The 17,819-nt window shown below is 41.1% G+C and overlaps 1 protein-coding gene across 3 annotated transcripts in view; it reads left to right on the top strand.

The window, feature by feature from the left end:
* The window catches only part of IGSF5 (immunoglobulin superfamily member 5), a 35,302-nt gene extending 18,244 nt beyond the window's left edge, over window positions 1-17,058 (top strand). Inside the window, exons 5-9 of one of the 3 annotated variants that reach the window (XM_054056172.1) lie at window positions 169-300; window positions 817-841; window positions 5,018-5,130; window positions 7,042-7,118; window positions 15,085-17,053. In XM_054056172.1, the coding sequence (XP_053912147.1) occupies window positions 169-300; window positions 817-841; window positions 5,018-5,130; window positions 7,042-7,118; window positions 15,085-15,153 (416 nt within the window). In that variant the 3' untranslated portion in view covers window positions 15,154-17,053. Of the gene's footprint in view, window positions 1-168; window positions 301-816; window positions 842-5,017; window positions 5,131-7,041; window positions 7,119-15,084 lie in introns of all 3 variants that reach the window. The other 2 variants (XM_054056173.1, XM_054056174.1) reach the window with 2 other exon arrangements.
* Window positions 17,059-17,819: the final 761 nt, after the last annotated feature.

The raw sequence follows: 17,819 nt of genomic DNA, 5'->3' as shown, positions 1-17,819 counted from the left end.
GACCACCACCCATACAGAGGGACCCATACAGTCCCTCATTTGGAAAACATGGACCCCTTGTTAAGTAATCGACAAGCAGTCAATAGCTTCTCACAGGAAAGGTAATTATTCTGAAAATGACATTTTTGAGGCTCTGATAGTACAATATTTCTTCATTTAAATTAACAGAAAATGATTACAGTGAAGACAGCAGAAGCACATGGGTTATTGTACTTGCAGTTGTGCTTTCACTTGTTGGTATTATTCTTCTGATCATTATTATTGTGGTTGTTGTACGCTACTGCTGCCTAAAGAAGAAAGGTAAGTGGACCTTCACAGTTGGTCTATACACTAAAAAGTATCTTAAATTAGTTATAAATCTACTACTTATGTCATCTCTAGCATAGTGCAAAGACCTGTAACTAGAAGTGTAAGGAGACAGATCCTGCTCTCGACCATGAAATCCTTAAGATACTCCTTACTTTCCCTTGCTGTTCTTCTTCTAAATTGGTTCCAAAGTAATCAGCAGCTCGGTAGTTTTACCATTCACATTAATCGCAAAGGGCCAGTGTTTTTCAGGAGTACATTAACTTTCAATGAGCTTTAGTTCTTTAGCTGAGGTTCTTTGTTGAAGCATACCTTCGGTGCTGTGTGCCTAATTTCCAATTTCTGTGTAAGCTTTTCTACAGGGATGTTGCACAGTTTTGTAAATGGGGAGGAGAGATACCCCTGTGGTAGTGCATGCTCTAAGAGGAGCTCTTTAGTAGGTCACATTTTATTTTCCTGCATTTTAAACACATTCTTCCCCCCTCCCCCCTTTTGTTTTTTTTCCACCAGGAGCTACGTATCAAACTGAAGTAAGGTAAGCTTCATGACGTGGGAGAATCCTTTTAACTGAACTCTCTCAGGGTGTCACAGGATGGAGAGCAAGCTGTGCCAGTTTCCGTTCCCCACTGCTCCCAGGAAGTCTGTATACGCAGCAGGGGAAGGGAGGGCAATAAATGAAGAAGGAGATTGACTTCTTGGGGAAGGACCTGGGTGACCTTGTTGACAAGCGGCTAAATATGAGCCAGCAGTGTGCCCAGGTGGCCAAGGCGGCCAATAGCATCTTGGCTTGTATCAGAAACAGTGATGCCAGCAGAAGGCCGGGAGTGATTTTCCCCCTGTGCTCTGCACTGGTGAGATTGCACTTCGAATCTTGTGTTCAGTTTTGGGCCCCTCATTACGAAAAAGACAATGAGGTTGTGGAGTGTGTCCAGAGAAGAGCAACGAAGCTGGTGAAGGGGTTAGAGAACAAGTTTTATGAGGAGCAGCTGAGGGAACTGGGGTTGCTTAGCCTTGGGAAAAGGAGGCTGACGGGAGACCTTATCACTGCCTACAACTGCCTGAAAGGAGGTTGTACAGAAGTGGATGTTGGTCTCTTCTCCCAAGTGGTAGGTGATAGGATGAGAGGGAATGGCCTTGAGTTGTGTCAGGGGAGGTTCAGATTGGACATTTATGGGTATAAACTGGAGAGGGGCAGATTTAGACTAGACATAAGGTCGAAATTCTTCACGATGCGAGTGGTGAGGCACTGGCACAGGTTGCCCAGGGAAGCTGTGGCTGCCCCATCCCTGGAGGTGTTCAAGGCCAGGTTGGGTGTGGCCTTGGGCAGCCTGGTCTGGTGGGAGGGGCAGGGGGGGTTGGAACTGGATGGGCTCTAAGGTCACTTCCAGCCCAAACTATTCTATGATTCTATGATTCGGAAAAATTTCTTCACTGAAAAAATTCTCAGGCACTGTCAGAGGCTGCCCAGGGAAGTGGTTGAGTCTCCATCCCTGGAGGTGTTTAAAAGGCGGGCAGATGAAGTGCTTCGGGATATGATTTAGTAGCGGACAGGTATGGCTGGAGTCGATGATTTCAGAGGTCTTTTCCAACCTAGCAGTTCTTCATGACATGATTCTATGACTTTTGGGGTGACAAGCGAGGGCCACAGCTCGTAGCAGGTTCAGAACTCTTATTCTCACAATAAACTGGGTGAAACGACTCAAAATGCCACAGGCGCTGACCCCGCGATGCAGAACTGAGAGCCGGGAGAGGCACTCCGGCAGCGCTGTGCTCTGCCCGCGGCCGCCGCTAGAGGTCGCCGCCCCCCAGCGCTCGGCGGGGCAGCGGCCCGGCACGCTCGGGCCTGGCGCGCGGGGATGTCGATGGGCGGGCGGGGCACAGTGTCCGCGGCTCTCCTGAGGCCCGCGACACTGACCGAAACGAAGAACAGAAATAAAGCTGCCCGGGTGATGAGTGGCAACATTTAATCAAGTGATGATCGTAGAATCTCCGGTTTGGAAAAAAACCTTCGAGAACATTGAGTCCAACCATACTTGTTCGCTACTAAACCGTGTCCGCGAGCACCTCGTCTACATGACTTTTAACTGCCTCCAGGGATGGAGACCTAGCCACCTCCCTGGGCAGCCTCTGCCAGTGCCCAAAAACCCTTTCCGTGAAGAAATTTTTCCTGATGTCCATTCTGAACCTGCCCTGGCACATATGGAGGCTGTTCCCTCTCGTCCTATCACCCATCACTTTGGAGAAGAGACCAACACTGTTTTCTCTATACCCTCCTTTCAGGCAGTTGTAGGCAGTGATAAGGTCTCCCCTCAGCCTTCTTATGTCCAGGCTAAACAACCCCAGTTCCCATGCCATTCCTCATAAGACTTCTTTTCCAGCCCCTTCACTGGCTTCATTGCTCTTCTCTGGACATGCTCCAGGACCTCAATGAGGTTCTTGTACTTCAGAGCCCAAAACTGAACATGGTATTCAAGGTGCAGCCTTACCAGTGCTGAGTACAGGGCGCAGTCTCTTCCCTGGTCTTGCTGACCATGCTGTTTCTGATATGGGCCAAGATGTCATTGGCCTTCTTGGCTACCTGGGCCACTGCTGGCTCATATTCAGCTGGTTGTCAACAATACCCCCAGGTTCTTCTCTGCTGGACTTGAGTACAAAGATGCACTTGAGTACAAAGCTGTTGATACATTATTGCATTGAGTTGGAAAATGTTAGGAATCATGATCTGATGGTTATCAACATTAAAGATCCTATTTATTGGCACCAGTGTGGCTGTAATAGAAACTTCAGAGGGGTTATTTGCAGTTATTTTTTTTAAGGTCCTAGGGAGCGCTGTAAATTCATACACTGCCTAGCTTGGAGGGCTTTTAGCTGCCCATCTCTTAATGAATTTACAAAACATTCCACCACCTTGCCTAGCACTTCAGTAATGCCTGGCTTCATTAATGGCCTCTTGTAGGGAATTTTTTTGAAGGCCTGTTGACTAATTTCCACTTATACAGCATTTTATTGATATGAAACAAAATGACAAAATTTGGTAAATATTTTCTCCTGAGAAAAGGATGCTACATAAACTTCCATAAACTTCCACAAGATTTCTTAGTTTGTGATGCTAAATTGATCGTTTCACCAAGTGCAGCTATATGAATAGAGCAGAACTAAATCAGCAGGGAATGAGAGGCCACTGGCAGGTACTACCTGCATGTTGGTTTTGCTGTGAACGTAGTGCAACAAAGCCTTTTTTTTTTGGGTTCTGACTTGATTCTGCCAAAAGCCTTCTGCAAAGTTCAACCCTCCTAAGGCAAAATCAATTGAACACACAGGGAAGCATCTGCCCAGCAGTGGGGACCAGTATGGCTACATCCTTGTCTTTCCCACGACCCTGCCTGGCTGATGAAGGTTTGCACAGTGCTTTCTTTCAGATAAGGTGAACAGGTCCAGAATAGGGCATAACATTACTTTCTCCCTATTTCTTTGAATTTGGTCTATGCAAATGGAATTATATCGTTATGACAAAACATCTATTTTTAGATCTCAGTACAGTAAAGCTTCTATTTTCCCATTAGCTGTAAACATGAGTTGTTGTGCTGATCTCATAAACATTGCCTGCACTCTGAAACTTAAGCAAATGCTTAGGCAAATACTTGAGTACTAGGATAAATCCAGGCTCTAGAGCTTAGCTCAGACTTAAAAACTCAGTGTTGACAGTTCTGCAAAGTTTTTAGTGTCTATAAACAACGACACTGAAATCACAGGAAATATTTACAGTCACTTACAGATTTTATAGATTCAATGCTTTGTATTTTTTTCTTGGAAGAAACCTACCTGCAATAAAAAGAATGATGATTGTCCAGATTTTGGAAGCTGCTTTGTAGTAGTAGCAAAGGAGTAGTAAGATTGAAGATATATTTTTTTTACTTCCCACATTTACTTTTAACTTGGCTGGCTATCTTTCTGTACCTCCCACAATTTTTTTGTAGCTGCTTTCAATTTGGCTACTGCACTGGCTTGTTGAAATCTATGGATCAGATAAAGCAGGTAATACAGTATCATGTAACATGTGGAGGTGGTATTCCTAAAGAATTGCTCTTGTCTTCTAGCAACATGACAGGTTTCTTAATGATATCTAACATTTTTATCTTCTAAAAAAGCCACATAGTCATAGCTGGCTTGTCAGATTTATGTGTGGATCAGTAATGCTCATCTGAAGTTCTGTAGACCTGCAAACTAATTGCTGCTAAAAATAAAAAAATTAAATGCAGTAGTTTCCACAAATATTGCTAACTGAGAATATTTCCCCCTTCCCCTACAAATCGCTGGGTTGTTGTAGTCCTGCCATTAATTTGTGCTTGCCACACCAGAAACCTAGGCAAGGATGGACCTGGGACTGTTCTGGAGAGGACTGTGATAAGATGAGATGAAAATTCATTTCCTAAAAACCTATGATCTGTAACAGTCGTCACCCTTTGAAGAACTGATTATTTGATTTTCTTGCTTTCTGATAATGCAATTGATGGAGACTTTCTAAACAGAATTTCACAGGTAATAGTTATATGGGGCAAGATTTGCACTAAATAATTACTTGGAAGGCCCAGGTAAATTTTTCACCTATTTTTTCCCAGAAGTAAGATATATATTTTTTTTCTCTGTAGTCTGCTGCCTAAGAGTTCTCATATCATAATGAAGTTCTAATGACAGGCATTTTTGTTTCTAGAAAAGTTTCAGCTAAGAAGAAAAATGATGGTGATTTGGAAAACAGGCAAAGGCATGGTAGCGAAAACCAGGGATACCTTCCAGAGGAACGCTGGAACACTGCACAAATCCCAAGTGAGTCTAAGCTGGTGAATCATATTGTCAAACTGCTTCTCAACACAGGCATTTTAGACAATATGTCAAGTAATTAAATTAAAGGATTTCACAGTACTTTGTGAAAGACTTGTGCTTGGCCTGAACCTCTTCAGAATATTTTCAGTTTTCTAGAGTATGGTCTTTGAAAGATATTGAGAAACTATCAAAGTTCTTTGCAATTGAATTTAATTTTAGTCCTGTTTTTTTTTTTGTTTTTTTTTTTTTTTTTTTTAAATGCTTTTGTTCTTTCAAATACCTTCTAGGGCCAAAGGTGGGAGTACCAGATTTGCATATGATAGTAATATTTTTTGCAGTTGATCTGTAAAAACAAAAAACCCCAGCTCCACCAACAAAAAATGATAAAAAAAAAGAAGGAAGAAAAGAAATAAAAAGCAGGTCATGAACTATGTTTTTATTGATAAATTACAAAGGCATTATAAATTCTATTCCTCAAGCACAAAGACTCTTCAAAAACTAATATAAATTTCCACCAAATTGTTACCCACCACTTGCACTTAAAACCACATTATTATGAAGGTATTTGATCAAACACTTAATGACATAAAATTATTGTGCACAGTCTATAATCCAGGCATACATCCTTTTCACACTAACAAATAAATTTTGAAGAAATAAGTGGAAAGATTTCAAGAGCATGTGATGTTGTAAAACATAGTTATAAAAAAGAAAAGGAAAACTAAGTAAACCTGGGCAAATTGATTCTACTGGGTTTAGATGGGCTCCTTTCCTATTCATTAGTGTGCTGCATTGACCTCGACTGGCCAACAAGTGTTCACCAAGTTGCTCTATCACTCCCCCTTCTCAACCGAACAAGGCGAGAAAAGATGACAAAGCTCATGGGCAAAGATAAGGAAAGGGAGATCACCTATCAGTTACTGTCATGGGCAAAATAGACTCCACTTGGGGAAGATTAACTTAATTTATTGTCAATTAGTAACACAGTAGGATATTGTAAAATAAAACTCAAACTGAAACCAGCTGCCTCACCCCGCTTCTTCTAAGGTTCAACTTCACTCCTGATCCTTCTACCTCTTCCCCACAAGCACTGAAAGGAAACAGGGAATGGGGGCTGCAGTTAGTCTATAATGAATAGTGTCTCATTCTTCCTCACACTCTTCCCCTGCTCCAGCATGGGTCCTTCCTATGGGAGACAGTTCTTCACAAGCTTCTGCAACGGGAGTCCTTCCCGCAGGCTACAATACTTCAAGTACTGCTCCAGCATAGGTCCTTTCCATGGTACAGTCCTTCAGGTATGGAGTGCTCTGGCACGAGTCCCCCATGCAGTCATAGTTTCTGCCAGAAAACTTGCTCCTGGATGGTCTTCTCTCCATGGGAACACAGGTTCTGCAAGAAGCCTGTTCTCCACAGGCTGTAGCTTCCTTCAGGGCACATCCACCTGCTGTGGTGTGGTGTCCTCCACAGGTTTCAGTGTGGGTATCTACTGAAATGTGGTCCTCCATGGCTGCAGGGTGTGAACCTGTTTCACCATGGTCTTCTTCACAGGCTGCATGGCAATCTCCATTCTGGCACCTGAAGCACGTCCTCCTCTCTGTTCTTCATTGACCTCAGTTTATGCTGGGTTGTTTTGCTTATGTTTTCTCACACGTCTTCCCCAGCTCCTGTTGTGCAGCATTTTTTACCCTTCCTTAAATACATTATCACAGAGGTGCCACCAGCAGCGCTGATGGCCTCAGCTTTGGCCAGCATCATGTTCGTCTTGGAGCTGACTGGAACTGGCTCTGTCTGACATGGGGTCAGGTCCTGATGTCTTCTCACAATTATATCATATTTAGCTGCATTCCTGAATGACTTGTCGTTCATGCCATGATGGACACCAAATAACAGTAATATTGCATATTCTTGTTATAGGAGTTACTTCTCTTCCCCCAATGTCTTCAAAGTTCACTGTCCCTGCTGCAGATTTACATACCAGTTCTGCACCAAAGGTAATTGTAATGCTGTTATCTTGAACTTTTTTTTTTTTGGGTGGAGGTAGAAATTTATATGTCAATTACAGCTGTAATTAGGTGGCTGGAATGATCCCTTCAGCATTCTTGAACATTTGATTTATAAGGATAAGTGCCCTGAGTGTTAGTCTTGCGTTTTTGTGGGATTAGGAGCTGAGGGAGAAACACCACCATCTCATATTTGGAAGAAATGCCTAATGAAGCTTTTGTCACACATTTGTTCCCCTCAGCACCTTGATAGATCTTCTTCCCTAGCTCCTAGGCTAAAGTTGTGAGGTCACAGACTTCCTCACATAGAATCAAAGAATCACAGAATATCTCAAGTTGTAAAGGACCCATAAGGACCATCAGGTCCACTTCCCTGCTTCTCGCAGGTTGGCATAAAAATAAACTATATGACTAAGACCACCTTCCAAATGCTCCTTAAACTCTGACAAAGAGCTCCTTAAGCTCTTTTCTTTCTATTGCCTTTCATGTCTTTCCTATCCAAATGTCAGTTAGGTCTTTCTGCTGGCCAGTATGGTGGATAGCCCTTGCTGAGATAGACTTCCCATAAGTAAAGCCAATTGTCTTTTCAGCATTCCTGGGATTTCAGCATTGCTGTGGATTCCTTGTCTGTGGTCTCCTCCTCTCTCTCCCAAAGCCCACTTACTACCATTGATTAATTCTCTCAGGCTTGCCAGCCCAGTAGCTCTGGCTGGGCTTTTGAGAGTTCACCTCTGCTTATATTATACATTAAATCATTATAGTGTGGAGGTTTGCTTTGTCCTGGGCATGTAGTAATTCTGTTACATAAGTGCCTTTGCCAAAGTAGTAGTTTGCAATGTTTTTGTCCTCACCAGTTGCCAGACTGGAGGAGATGTGGATATAAGATGGAGGCACTGTAGGAGGTGGGGTTTGAAGTTCCTTTGCAAACAAAATCCAGTACAGATACAGTAAATAAATATAAATGTTCTCTGGATCATTTCTTGATTGTATTTTCCAATTACACTTCTGCATTGCAGAAGTTGCTTCAGTCAGGAACTTTACATTGACCTTAAACACCTTTGGTATCTCAGCAGCAAATGATGGAACTGAAAGCATGGAGCAAACATGCCATCCACCCTAGAGCTTTTCCCCTTTCCACATGGATAGCATGTAAAGAAGCAGATCTCAGCATTTATCCTCTATTCGTTCCGCTCTCAGCTACCTCCTTTCTGAAGGGTGGTGCTAGGCTCTCTTAGCTGCTAGCACAACAGCAATGTGGATCTTAATTTATGCCATATATTTGTAAAATACAGTTAGCACCTCCATGATGGTTTTTGCCAACATTCCCTTGGGAAAGTGACAGTGATGTGATACTGAGTTCACTCCTCAACACAGTGATAACTCATTTATATTTGAAGAGCTTTTTCAACATGTACAATACAGAAACCTGTCTTGGGATGACATTGCATATAAATTATAGCAGAGTGTGTCTAGTTCTTTTGGCACGCTATGCAATTTAGGAAGTACTCAATCAATGATTAAAACAATGATCAAAATAATAACAGTAAAAAATAGCAATAATACTGATGTATTTGTGTCTGGTAGTTATCGTATTTGACATTAATTTCTTGTCAAACACTACTAAAACAAAAGCTGAAAAGCATGTACAAGAGAATTGAGGGCTCAGTGTGAATCTATAACCCTGAGCAACAGTTTCAGACAGCGCTTGATATGCTTATGAACAGGATTATAAGTCACCGGCTACGTTCCACAAGGCATGCGGCACATTGAAGCCTGCTCTGAGAAGCGAAACAGCCTGTGTGAAGGACCCTATATCCACTCTATACACATTTCAGGTGGAGACAATAACTTCAGTTATCCATAACTACTGCCCGGTGGTTGGTGGTCTTTGATGGTTGATGTGCACTGGTCGTGCACTGGGAGGGCATCAAGCTGTTTGGTGTCATAAGAAAGGGATCCATTTTGGGTGCTCTCAAACAGCTCCACAATGAGAACAACATTGCCGTGAGTGAGGACCGTGAGTAGACTGCATTCATAAGCATTGGGTTCATGCTCCAACTTCAAACTGAAAGACAAATGTAAGCCCTCCATGTCAAATGCTAGATTATATGACCTAGGAGTTCCCTTGACACACAGTGGCTAGGGAAACATTAAAACCCATCAGAGGCGTACAGCATAAACTTGAACAATTTCTGTTAAACCAGTTGTCCCTGGCTTGTGAAGGGAAACTATTTCTCAGTTTGAACAGGGCCTCACAGTGTTCTGTTATGCCTCTATCTTGTATACACAGCAGCTGAAAATCTATGGGATGGTATACAAACATAGCAAAAACATTTCCCAGACACAAAAAGTATCTTTCTTTTGCATTTGTAACCTTTCCTGTTAACTGCATAATAGAGGTTTTCTGACAGAGAGTAGTGTAGATGCATTCTAACGAAGTTCAATCACCACTGTTGACAATGAATTGCATAATAAACACTGTGGTGCTCTTTCATCATAACATATTTCTTATCAAGTAAATCAGATGGCAAACCATTTAACTGTTCACTGATTAGTGCTGAATCAAATGATTTTTTTTCAGAAACCACCTGCCTTCCTGCCACTGCATTTACTAAGCACAGAAAGTTGTGTGTCTCAGCTTTCTCTGCCTGGATACTTGAAACATTCCCAAAGGTTTTTATCTTTATTATTCTGGACATTTTTGTGAGAAATAGGGGTAAGAAACCCCAGGAGTAAGTGGAGTTATACAGAGAATTTTTTCCATAGTGAAGGAGGTCATAAAGGGCTGGACTCCAGAAAATTGCCTCTCTCTCTCTGTCTGGATAATCAGGAAAAATGAGCAAATGTCCTTGCAGTGCTCCTATGGAGGTCAAGAAGAAGGACTGAAGAATCCAGGTTCTCCCACAAGTGCTGGGTGAGGACGGAATGAGTTGCCCATATAATGATGGAATCACAGAGACTGGAGACCTAAAGCTTTGTCTCTCCACCTCTGCTAGATGAGAGAAGTTTTCTGTTTGGCTTCCTCGGCACTTTATGGGATCAGGATTAACCACAGCAACAAGGCCAGAAAATAGTTTCAAATGGGCAAAGTTTGAATGGGAAGATTTAAAATTAGAAGGAGCTTGTGGATGTGGGACAAGATGGAAAGCAGGGAAATAGCAGTAGGTAATTTTTTGCCTGGGCAGAGGTGATTGTACCTGCTATATTGCCCATTCCCCCCACTCCCAGGAGAAAACTAGGTGGAAAGTTTCAACAGAGGCCAGAGGCATTAGGAAGTATCCTTGGGTCTCTGAGAGTATCAGCTTTAAATTTGATCCCTCCTGTTCCCTATGTAAAAGTCACAATTTTAAATTATTTGTGAGATTAAGTGAGGCTTTTTATCAAAGGCTGTTTCCTCAGATATCCTTGCTCATTGACCCAACCAGGTGCAAAGTTTAAAATACCTGCTGGTGCTTATTGTAAAAGGTAAAAACAGAAAATCACTTAGATCAGCTATTTGCCATTCAAATTCGTTGGATCAGAAACTACTGCAAAATGTTCACAGAAGATAAATGTTGACTAGTAATTGCACTAATCAATTCACAACATGAAGAAAAGATCTGGCAAATCGTCTTAGGAAAAACTAATACCTCATTGAAGAAGAAGGGGGGAAATGCTGTATGAGACTCTTAAAAAATGATGAATATTGAACAAAATTATTGAGCTGAGGAAAAAATTACCAGCCACTGGAAGAGGAGGACAGAAGCATCAGTCAGGGGTGCTGGAAGGTCTTCATTCTGATTACATTAGCCAAGAAAAAGTCAAATGGAGAGTAGTTAAAGGTTTCTGTTTAATTGCATCTTTTGTAACTGTCAGCAATAGGAGGAGAATGGTGTTTGCTCCTAGTCCCAGGGCTGAGCTGCAGGCCAAAAGGGTTTTAGGGACCAAGGCCCATCCAGGGGATCGTTTCTCATTCCCTAAACCATTGTGCAGAGCTCCTTCCAAAACTGAAGGGGATGAACCATTACCCTGGCACTAGCAGATCTTGGGGCAGTCCACAGACAACAAGTCCACAGACTGAACAAGGGTCAGACAGCCAGTTCTATCAGGTCCTGACTGCCACCTCCAAGGAACTGCATTTTTTCAAGTCCCATTGGTACAATAAGAGCTCTGGGGACTCAGCATGTTGCAGGACTGGACAGTGTCCTACACAAGCTTCATAATGAACCCATTTAATATGCCATAAATGTCTTAATGGTAAATCAGAAGACCATTTCATAAGAGAGAGTGAGCACTCATTTATAGTGGGCCAGATTAATCCCTGGTGTAATTCAGCTGACTTCAGCACTGCGACATGAGGCTTGCCCTTGCCACCACAGCCACACTCTCCAATACGGAGTGAGTCATAGATCCATTAATGGGGAAGTTTCTATTTTTGCTTCCTAACTACTTCAAATGACACTCTATTAACTGGAAATATTATTTAGTTGTGGTTGTGGTTTTATACTGGGAAGGAAATGGATGATGAATTGTAGATCCATTTATTGCACTGTATATAACTGCTCTGATGCTGATGATTATTTGAGAAGAAAAATTAAGTTATCAACATCAAATTAAAAGGCTGATAAAATAGAAATATAAACCAATGACAGCAAATAATTTTACCCTTACTGATAAAATGTGCTGTAGAGTATGTCGTGTTATGATTTTCATTGGTCAGCCTATCTTGATTAAGAGAACAATAAATGCTGATGACACAGATATAGAAAAGGCAGGTGCAATTTACAGTATTTTTTGAATTATGTGTGGAAGAAGGGGAAGAGTGAAGTTACTTCTCAAAGAAATGAGAAGAAATTTCCAGGCTGTGAGTCTATTGATGGACAGGGAAATGTGCTGAGTGTACAAATAGTTGACAGGATAGAATCAATTTGCTATTTGAAGCGATGGTGTATCCAAATTAGTTTGAGGATATCCAGAACTTTTGGGTGGGTGTTTTACTGTAAATGAAGGGAATTTGGAATGAGAATTAAAAACTGAGGGCAGGGGGGAAAATAACCTTCAGAAGCAGAAAGCTATGCCTCCCTGATTTTTTGTTCTAGCAGCCAAATGTGTGATGCATGCAGACACATTTGGAAGGACTCCTACCACATTAATTTCAGCAACTTGTCCTGACACAGTTAGACTTAGTTTTTTTTGGCTGGCTAATAGCAGGCAAAGCCTTCAGTTTATCACACATTTCCACAGCGTCAGTGTCTGAGGAGCTGCCATCTGTCAAACCCATTTAAAGATCAGAGCCCTGTTTCATAATGCCAGATGTGTGTTCATCATTCATATGACTGATGTCATATGGGTTGCAGAAATAACTATAACATGCTTGTAATAGCAGAAGTCCTTCTTTCATTGACTGAAAATCTGTATCCAAAACATCACTGAAGGATTCAACTCTGAAATCAACTGATACACACACTCATTTAATCTTCTGATTCATCCATCTATTGCTAGCTCTCATTTTGTCTGACAGAAGAGCTGGAAAGATTTGGACATCTGTTTCCCAACCAAAACAATAAACTATGCAAAGCTTTTCCCAGTATAACAGTCCCTTTACTGTAATCCCCATAAAAAGGCATCCCGGGCAGATGATAAGTCAACAGACAGGCTTTGAAACATGTGACTATCAAATATACACGGTTAAGCAGATGGCAAGCTGACAGTACAAAGAGATTTAAAACTATGTAAAAGAAATGCGGACAATATTGCAACCTTACTGATAGAGTGAACCACCTTAGAAACTTGCTAGAGTGATGCTGGACTGTGCAGTGAACCACTAGAGCTGCGTTTTTCCCCTTCAATGTGTAAGATGTAATGAATAATGAAACCATTTTTTTTCCTCAGACTAGGACTGACAGGACTAGTAGAACACTGAATTAATCTGAGGAAGAAACAGCTTTGAAACCCAGACCAAGCAGAGGACGTGTCTTTTTTCCCTTAGTAAATCTGTGTGCAGTACAGCATTCTTATGTAAGAAGTTCTGGGAAATACGCTCACACCAGTATTCTGCTAAACATGACATTCCAACAGTGACCTGTTTCAGGAAGTTTCAGAGACAATGTTCAATGAGGTGCTCTTAGATACCCTCTGAAACTTTCTAGTTACTCAGTATGCCAGCTAGTTCAGTATACTTTATACTTAAAGGACAGTCCACAGTATCTGGGAATGAGTGCTTTCCACAAATATAGCGCTTGCCTTTCAGCTTTTTTTTTCAGATTTTTTTTTTCACTCTCCTTATACATTTGTTATTTACGGTGGGAGCAGTAGCAGAGAGCTTCTGAAAAGCTTTGTCCTAGTGAGAAAGCCTGCCACAACAGAACTGTAATTGAACAATCGGGAAATGCCAAATAACTGTTCTGCCATAAATGGAGCAAATCTCATCGTGTATTAATCTCCACGGCAACAGAGACCAGAAGAAACTTCTGATGTGCTCTGGAAATGAACGACTGATATCTCTGTTGAGTACCGGTAAGGTCTTTTTGCTGGACTGCAAGAAATGAAGTGCAGCAGGGAGATCTTGGTCTCTTCGGAAGTGACAGTCAATCCTGTTACTTCCCAGAGCACCTCTCCTCTCTGCAGAAATAAACAGTAAAGAAGGGTAAATTTAGAAAACAGCAGTATGTTCTAGCAACATAACGGGGTGAAGAGGGGGAAGAAGGAGAGTTGTGTTTAAAACAGAAGGCAGCTGTCTTATGAAATGTTTCTAGGGTAGTTATATTTATCCCATGGTTTGTCTTGAGGTGCTGAGACTCATTAAATACCGGAAACATGCTGTCCACATTTGTTATCTAACAGTTTCCTCTGTGGCTTATTCAATAATATATGTACCAAAAGCATTATTTAAGATGGTTAATGCTGGAAGAATACCAAGGCAATACAGACTGTACATGATTAATGTTCCAGAAACAAAACACAGGAAGACTGTCAATAGTTAGGAACCAGCTTGGACTTGATAAAATTTCCACTGGGAAGAACAGCAAAATTTACATTAATTTCTGAGGGCTTGAGACTAGCTGGGGAAGTTGCAAGGAACAGTGGCCAGCAGACAGCATTTACTTGGAGGAAGATAAAACCAGCACTGGGGCTGGCTTGAGCAAACCATTCAGCTGTAGTGTTTCGTTTAGGAAGCTATGTGGAGATACATGACTTGGGAAAAAGTTTTCATTCCTTAGCGCTACTCTTAAATTATCTATGCGAGATCACATTTGAATATGCAAAGCGTGTGTTTCTTTAATGGATTTGAGAATGAATTTTTCTTTGTCTTTTCCTCTGCAACAATATTTTGTAAAAGTGCATAAGTAATTAGGGCTGGAAATCCATGGCACTGATTTCAAATGAGATTAGGGTATTCAAAACTGCTGAGCATTTGCCTTGCACTGATTCCACTGAGGCTGGTTTGAAAACAGGCTGCTGTTGATGGAAGTGGAATCACACTAGTCATAGGAACTTTAAAAAAAAGCCTGCCTTGGATAAACACCGAGAGGCTGAGAGCGATCTTTCAGATACGTTAAATACTGGCATGTTTATTGTTGCAATTTCTAATGTACTTGGAAAGCAATGTTGAATGGTAAGTTTTTCTTATGGTTTAACAGGCAGTTTCTTTAAGAAAACCAGAGGAGAAAGGCCCAACACCATGTTTTGCTTAAGACTAAACACTGCAGAATCTACAAGAATTTCTCAGGTAGCATAAGACCAATTAACAAATTTCCAGAACTGACCTCAGTGTGTTGCATGTGAAACTTTTATTTTGTTCTGTTGTTCATCCTTTCCTTTGTATTTGGATTTTCAGTGGGTTGTCGATTATAGATTTCATTTTTGTATAAGATAAATGCTTTGGGTTGAGGCTTTGACAGTAACCTCCTGAAGACCCTTGAAGGACTGCTTTACTAGAGTTTCTTTTAGTTCTGTGACTGCTTTTACTTTCCCATAGGTGCAGCATCAAAGACCTACTGATTATCCAATCAACCCAAAGAAAATTAGGAATGTGACACTTGTTTAAGATGTACTTCTCCAGGAAATTTCTCTATCAGTCATGCTTTATGTGTTTGGATGGCTTCCTGCAACACAGAAAGGTTAACACCGGTTCTGTCAGTTTAAGCTATAAGTTATTTTTCGTCTTTTTCCTCATGTCATGAAATAAAATCACAACCTTTATAATGTAGCATATGATACCTTAGCAAAATAATGGACATAAATGACAGCCTTAACTTCAGCAACAATGAATTTGATGGGACTCCGCAAGAAAAAGAATCCATGCTGTGGGTCCCAAGGAAATCAGCAAAACTCCTATCAGACAGAAACATTGCATTATGCACAGCAAAATCAAGGACTGGAACTGCAAGAGAGCTCAGAATAATTGGTTAATAATAATACTGGTTAATCCAATATCTGTTGCCTTTTTTATGTACTTTATGTAGATCTGATCATCTCAAGCCAAGTTCAACAATATTTTTTTCAATTTCTGTTCTGTAATAAAATCAAGGGAAGTTTTCATGAGGGCTAAGAAAACTATCTTTGGATCAAAAATGAATTTGTTTCATTTCAATACATTCTTTTGTTAAAGGTGCTTGTCTTAAATCTGATAATCGAGTGTTAATAAAAAACAATCACCTATGTGCCAAAAAATTCCTGTTTCGTTTGAAATGCAAAAATCTTAAGCTGAAAAATACAGATTTAAGACTCCTGACTTCTAAGAGGTGTTGCTTGAGTGCTTAGTGTCTCTGTTCTACTCTGTCGAGTTTGGCATCCAAACGTCTTGGGTCAGAGCAAATGGTGGCTGTTGGCATAGGGTTGATAACAACCATGGGAAATACGCCTTAGCTAGGGAAACGTGTCAGTAGAGCGGATCTGGCACATGGATCCCATATATGCCTTCCCCACCTACTAATTATGATTTCTAGCTGAAATGTCTTGTCTGAAATTTTGTATTATTTCATAACAAAAAGTTCAGGCTTATAACATTTTTTTTTTTGCAAAAAGGCAAACTTCTTCAGAAAAACAAGGTATTTTCACTGTGCTCATCTTTCTATCCACTTAAAGCATTCTGAATTATTCAGTGTTTTGCATGTTAATCTTTTGTATGAACCAATGCAGGTGCTCTTTGAGTGCTGAAAGAAGCTGCTATATAGAATTACTTTCAGTGGTAATCTGTGCAACAAAAGTAAGAAATTTGAAACCTGGTATCAGGAAAAAGAAGTTGGTTTGCATGTTTAGCATTTCGTATCCCATTAAATGTGACAGATTTTGAACTGCTAGTTGCATTTTCAGTCAGTCTGTCAGAACAAATCCTGAGATCAATTCACAGTCTGCCAGGTGCAATTGTATACAAAACTGTTTCGAATTCTGGCCATCTACATGCTTTCTGTCTTGTTTGGTTGAGGAGGAGCTTTGAAATGCATTCTTACTGAATGCAATTGTACCAACAGCATGGTATGTAAACAGCTACAGTGTTATACAGAGAAAATATAAGCAATTTACATTGTGGAATCTCTGTTTTTTTCCTTGAAATAACCATGGATTGAGAGAAACCTCTACCTGATCGTGATACCAATATTGGTATCGCTGGCATCTCCTAATTACTACTGTAGCTTAATGCAACCTAAACACAAACAAATATCCACTTATTCATTGCACGAGACAGATAGGCCCAGTGTAACACCGGCCTGTGATTTGGGGAGAAAAATCATGGACCTTTGGCTTTCTGTACACTTGCATGGTTATCAAGCCTTCTGGTTGCCAGAAAATTAACTCCTCAGTACAAAACTGAAAACTACATGGAGGCAGTAGTTTCCCAGCAGGAAATGTTGTTTCATTAGAGTGTGTTTTGAAAAGGAATCGAACTATAGTGTGGTTTATCTCAAAGCCCTTTATCTTAAGTTTAGGTTCAATATTATTTGGTATCATACTGAAGCAGCCAACTTAGAACTGAAGAAAAGCTTTTCTTCAATTAATCTATATCCTTCCACATTAATTAAAAATGTTGTTGTGTTGAGGCCACGGGCAAGACAACACATTCCATGAGCCAAAAGACTGACTCCTGTGTCAGCCACAGGGTGCGTTCCCTGCTGGGGAGTCCCCATTGAGATTTACATGCCGTGCTAGCTGGTTCTTGAGGCTCTTCAGAGGGCACCAGCTGTGCTTCTGAAATTGTTTTTCAGGCTGTGGTTGGGCAAGAGCATCTCCTGACACTGCTGTTGAATGAATAAACTGAAGTGAGACCCCAAATCTGGGAAACTTGTGGGAGCCTTCTTTTCTGCTGATAGCTCCAAGCTGTAGCAGTCAAACGTCAGGGCCCTGCAGCCAGGTCACCTTCCAGCTGTGCGTCTTACCTGGGAGCTGGAAAGTGCTCCAGCAAGCCATATTTGCTACCTCAGGGACCACTTGCTGGAAGATGATTGCCATTGACAACACACAGCAGCAATAGGAATTACACCCCACTGACTGCACATCCCACTGACTCAAACAAACAAAGGTTTTTCACACAAATAGGTACCACAACCAAGAAAACGTGCATATTAGCCAAAGTCTGGAGCTACTTTCTTTCCTGACAGCTATAAAAATGCATCCCACACAGCTATGGTATACTCTTTTAACAGAATTAGCACGAGGTTAAAAATTCTTACAGTGTCCCTGAAATTTATAGTTGGAGGCCTTTGTATGCTTTCA

The sequence above is a fragment of the Cuculus canorus genome, chromosome 1 (assembly GCF_017976375.1).
Source record: "Cuculus canorus isolate bCucCan1 chromosome 1, bCucCan1.pri, whole genome shotgun sequence".
In the NCBI taxonomy this organism is placed as follows: Eukaryota; Metazoa; Chordata; class Aves; order Cuculiformes; family Cuculidae; genus Cuculus; species Cuculus canorus.
This window is presented reverse-complemented; position numbering and strand designations above follow the sequence as displayed.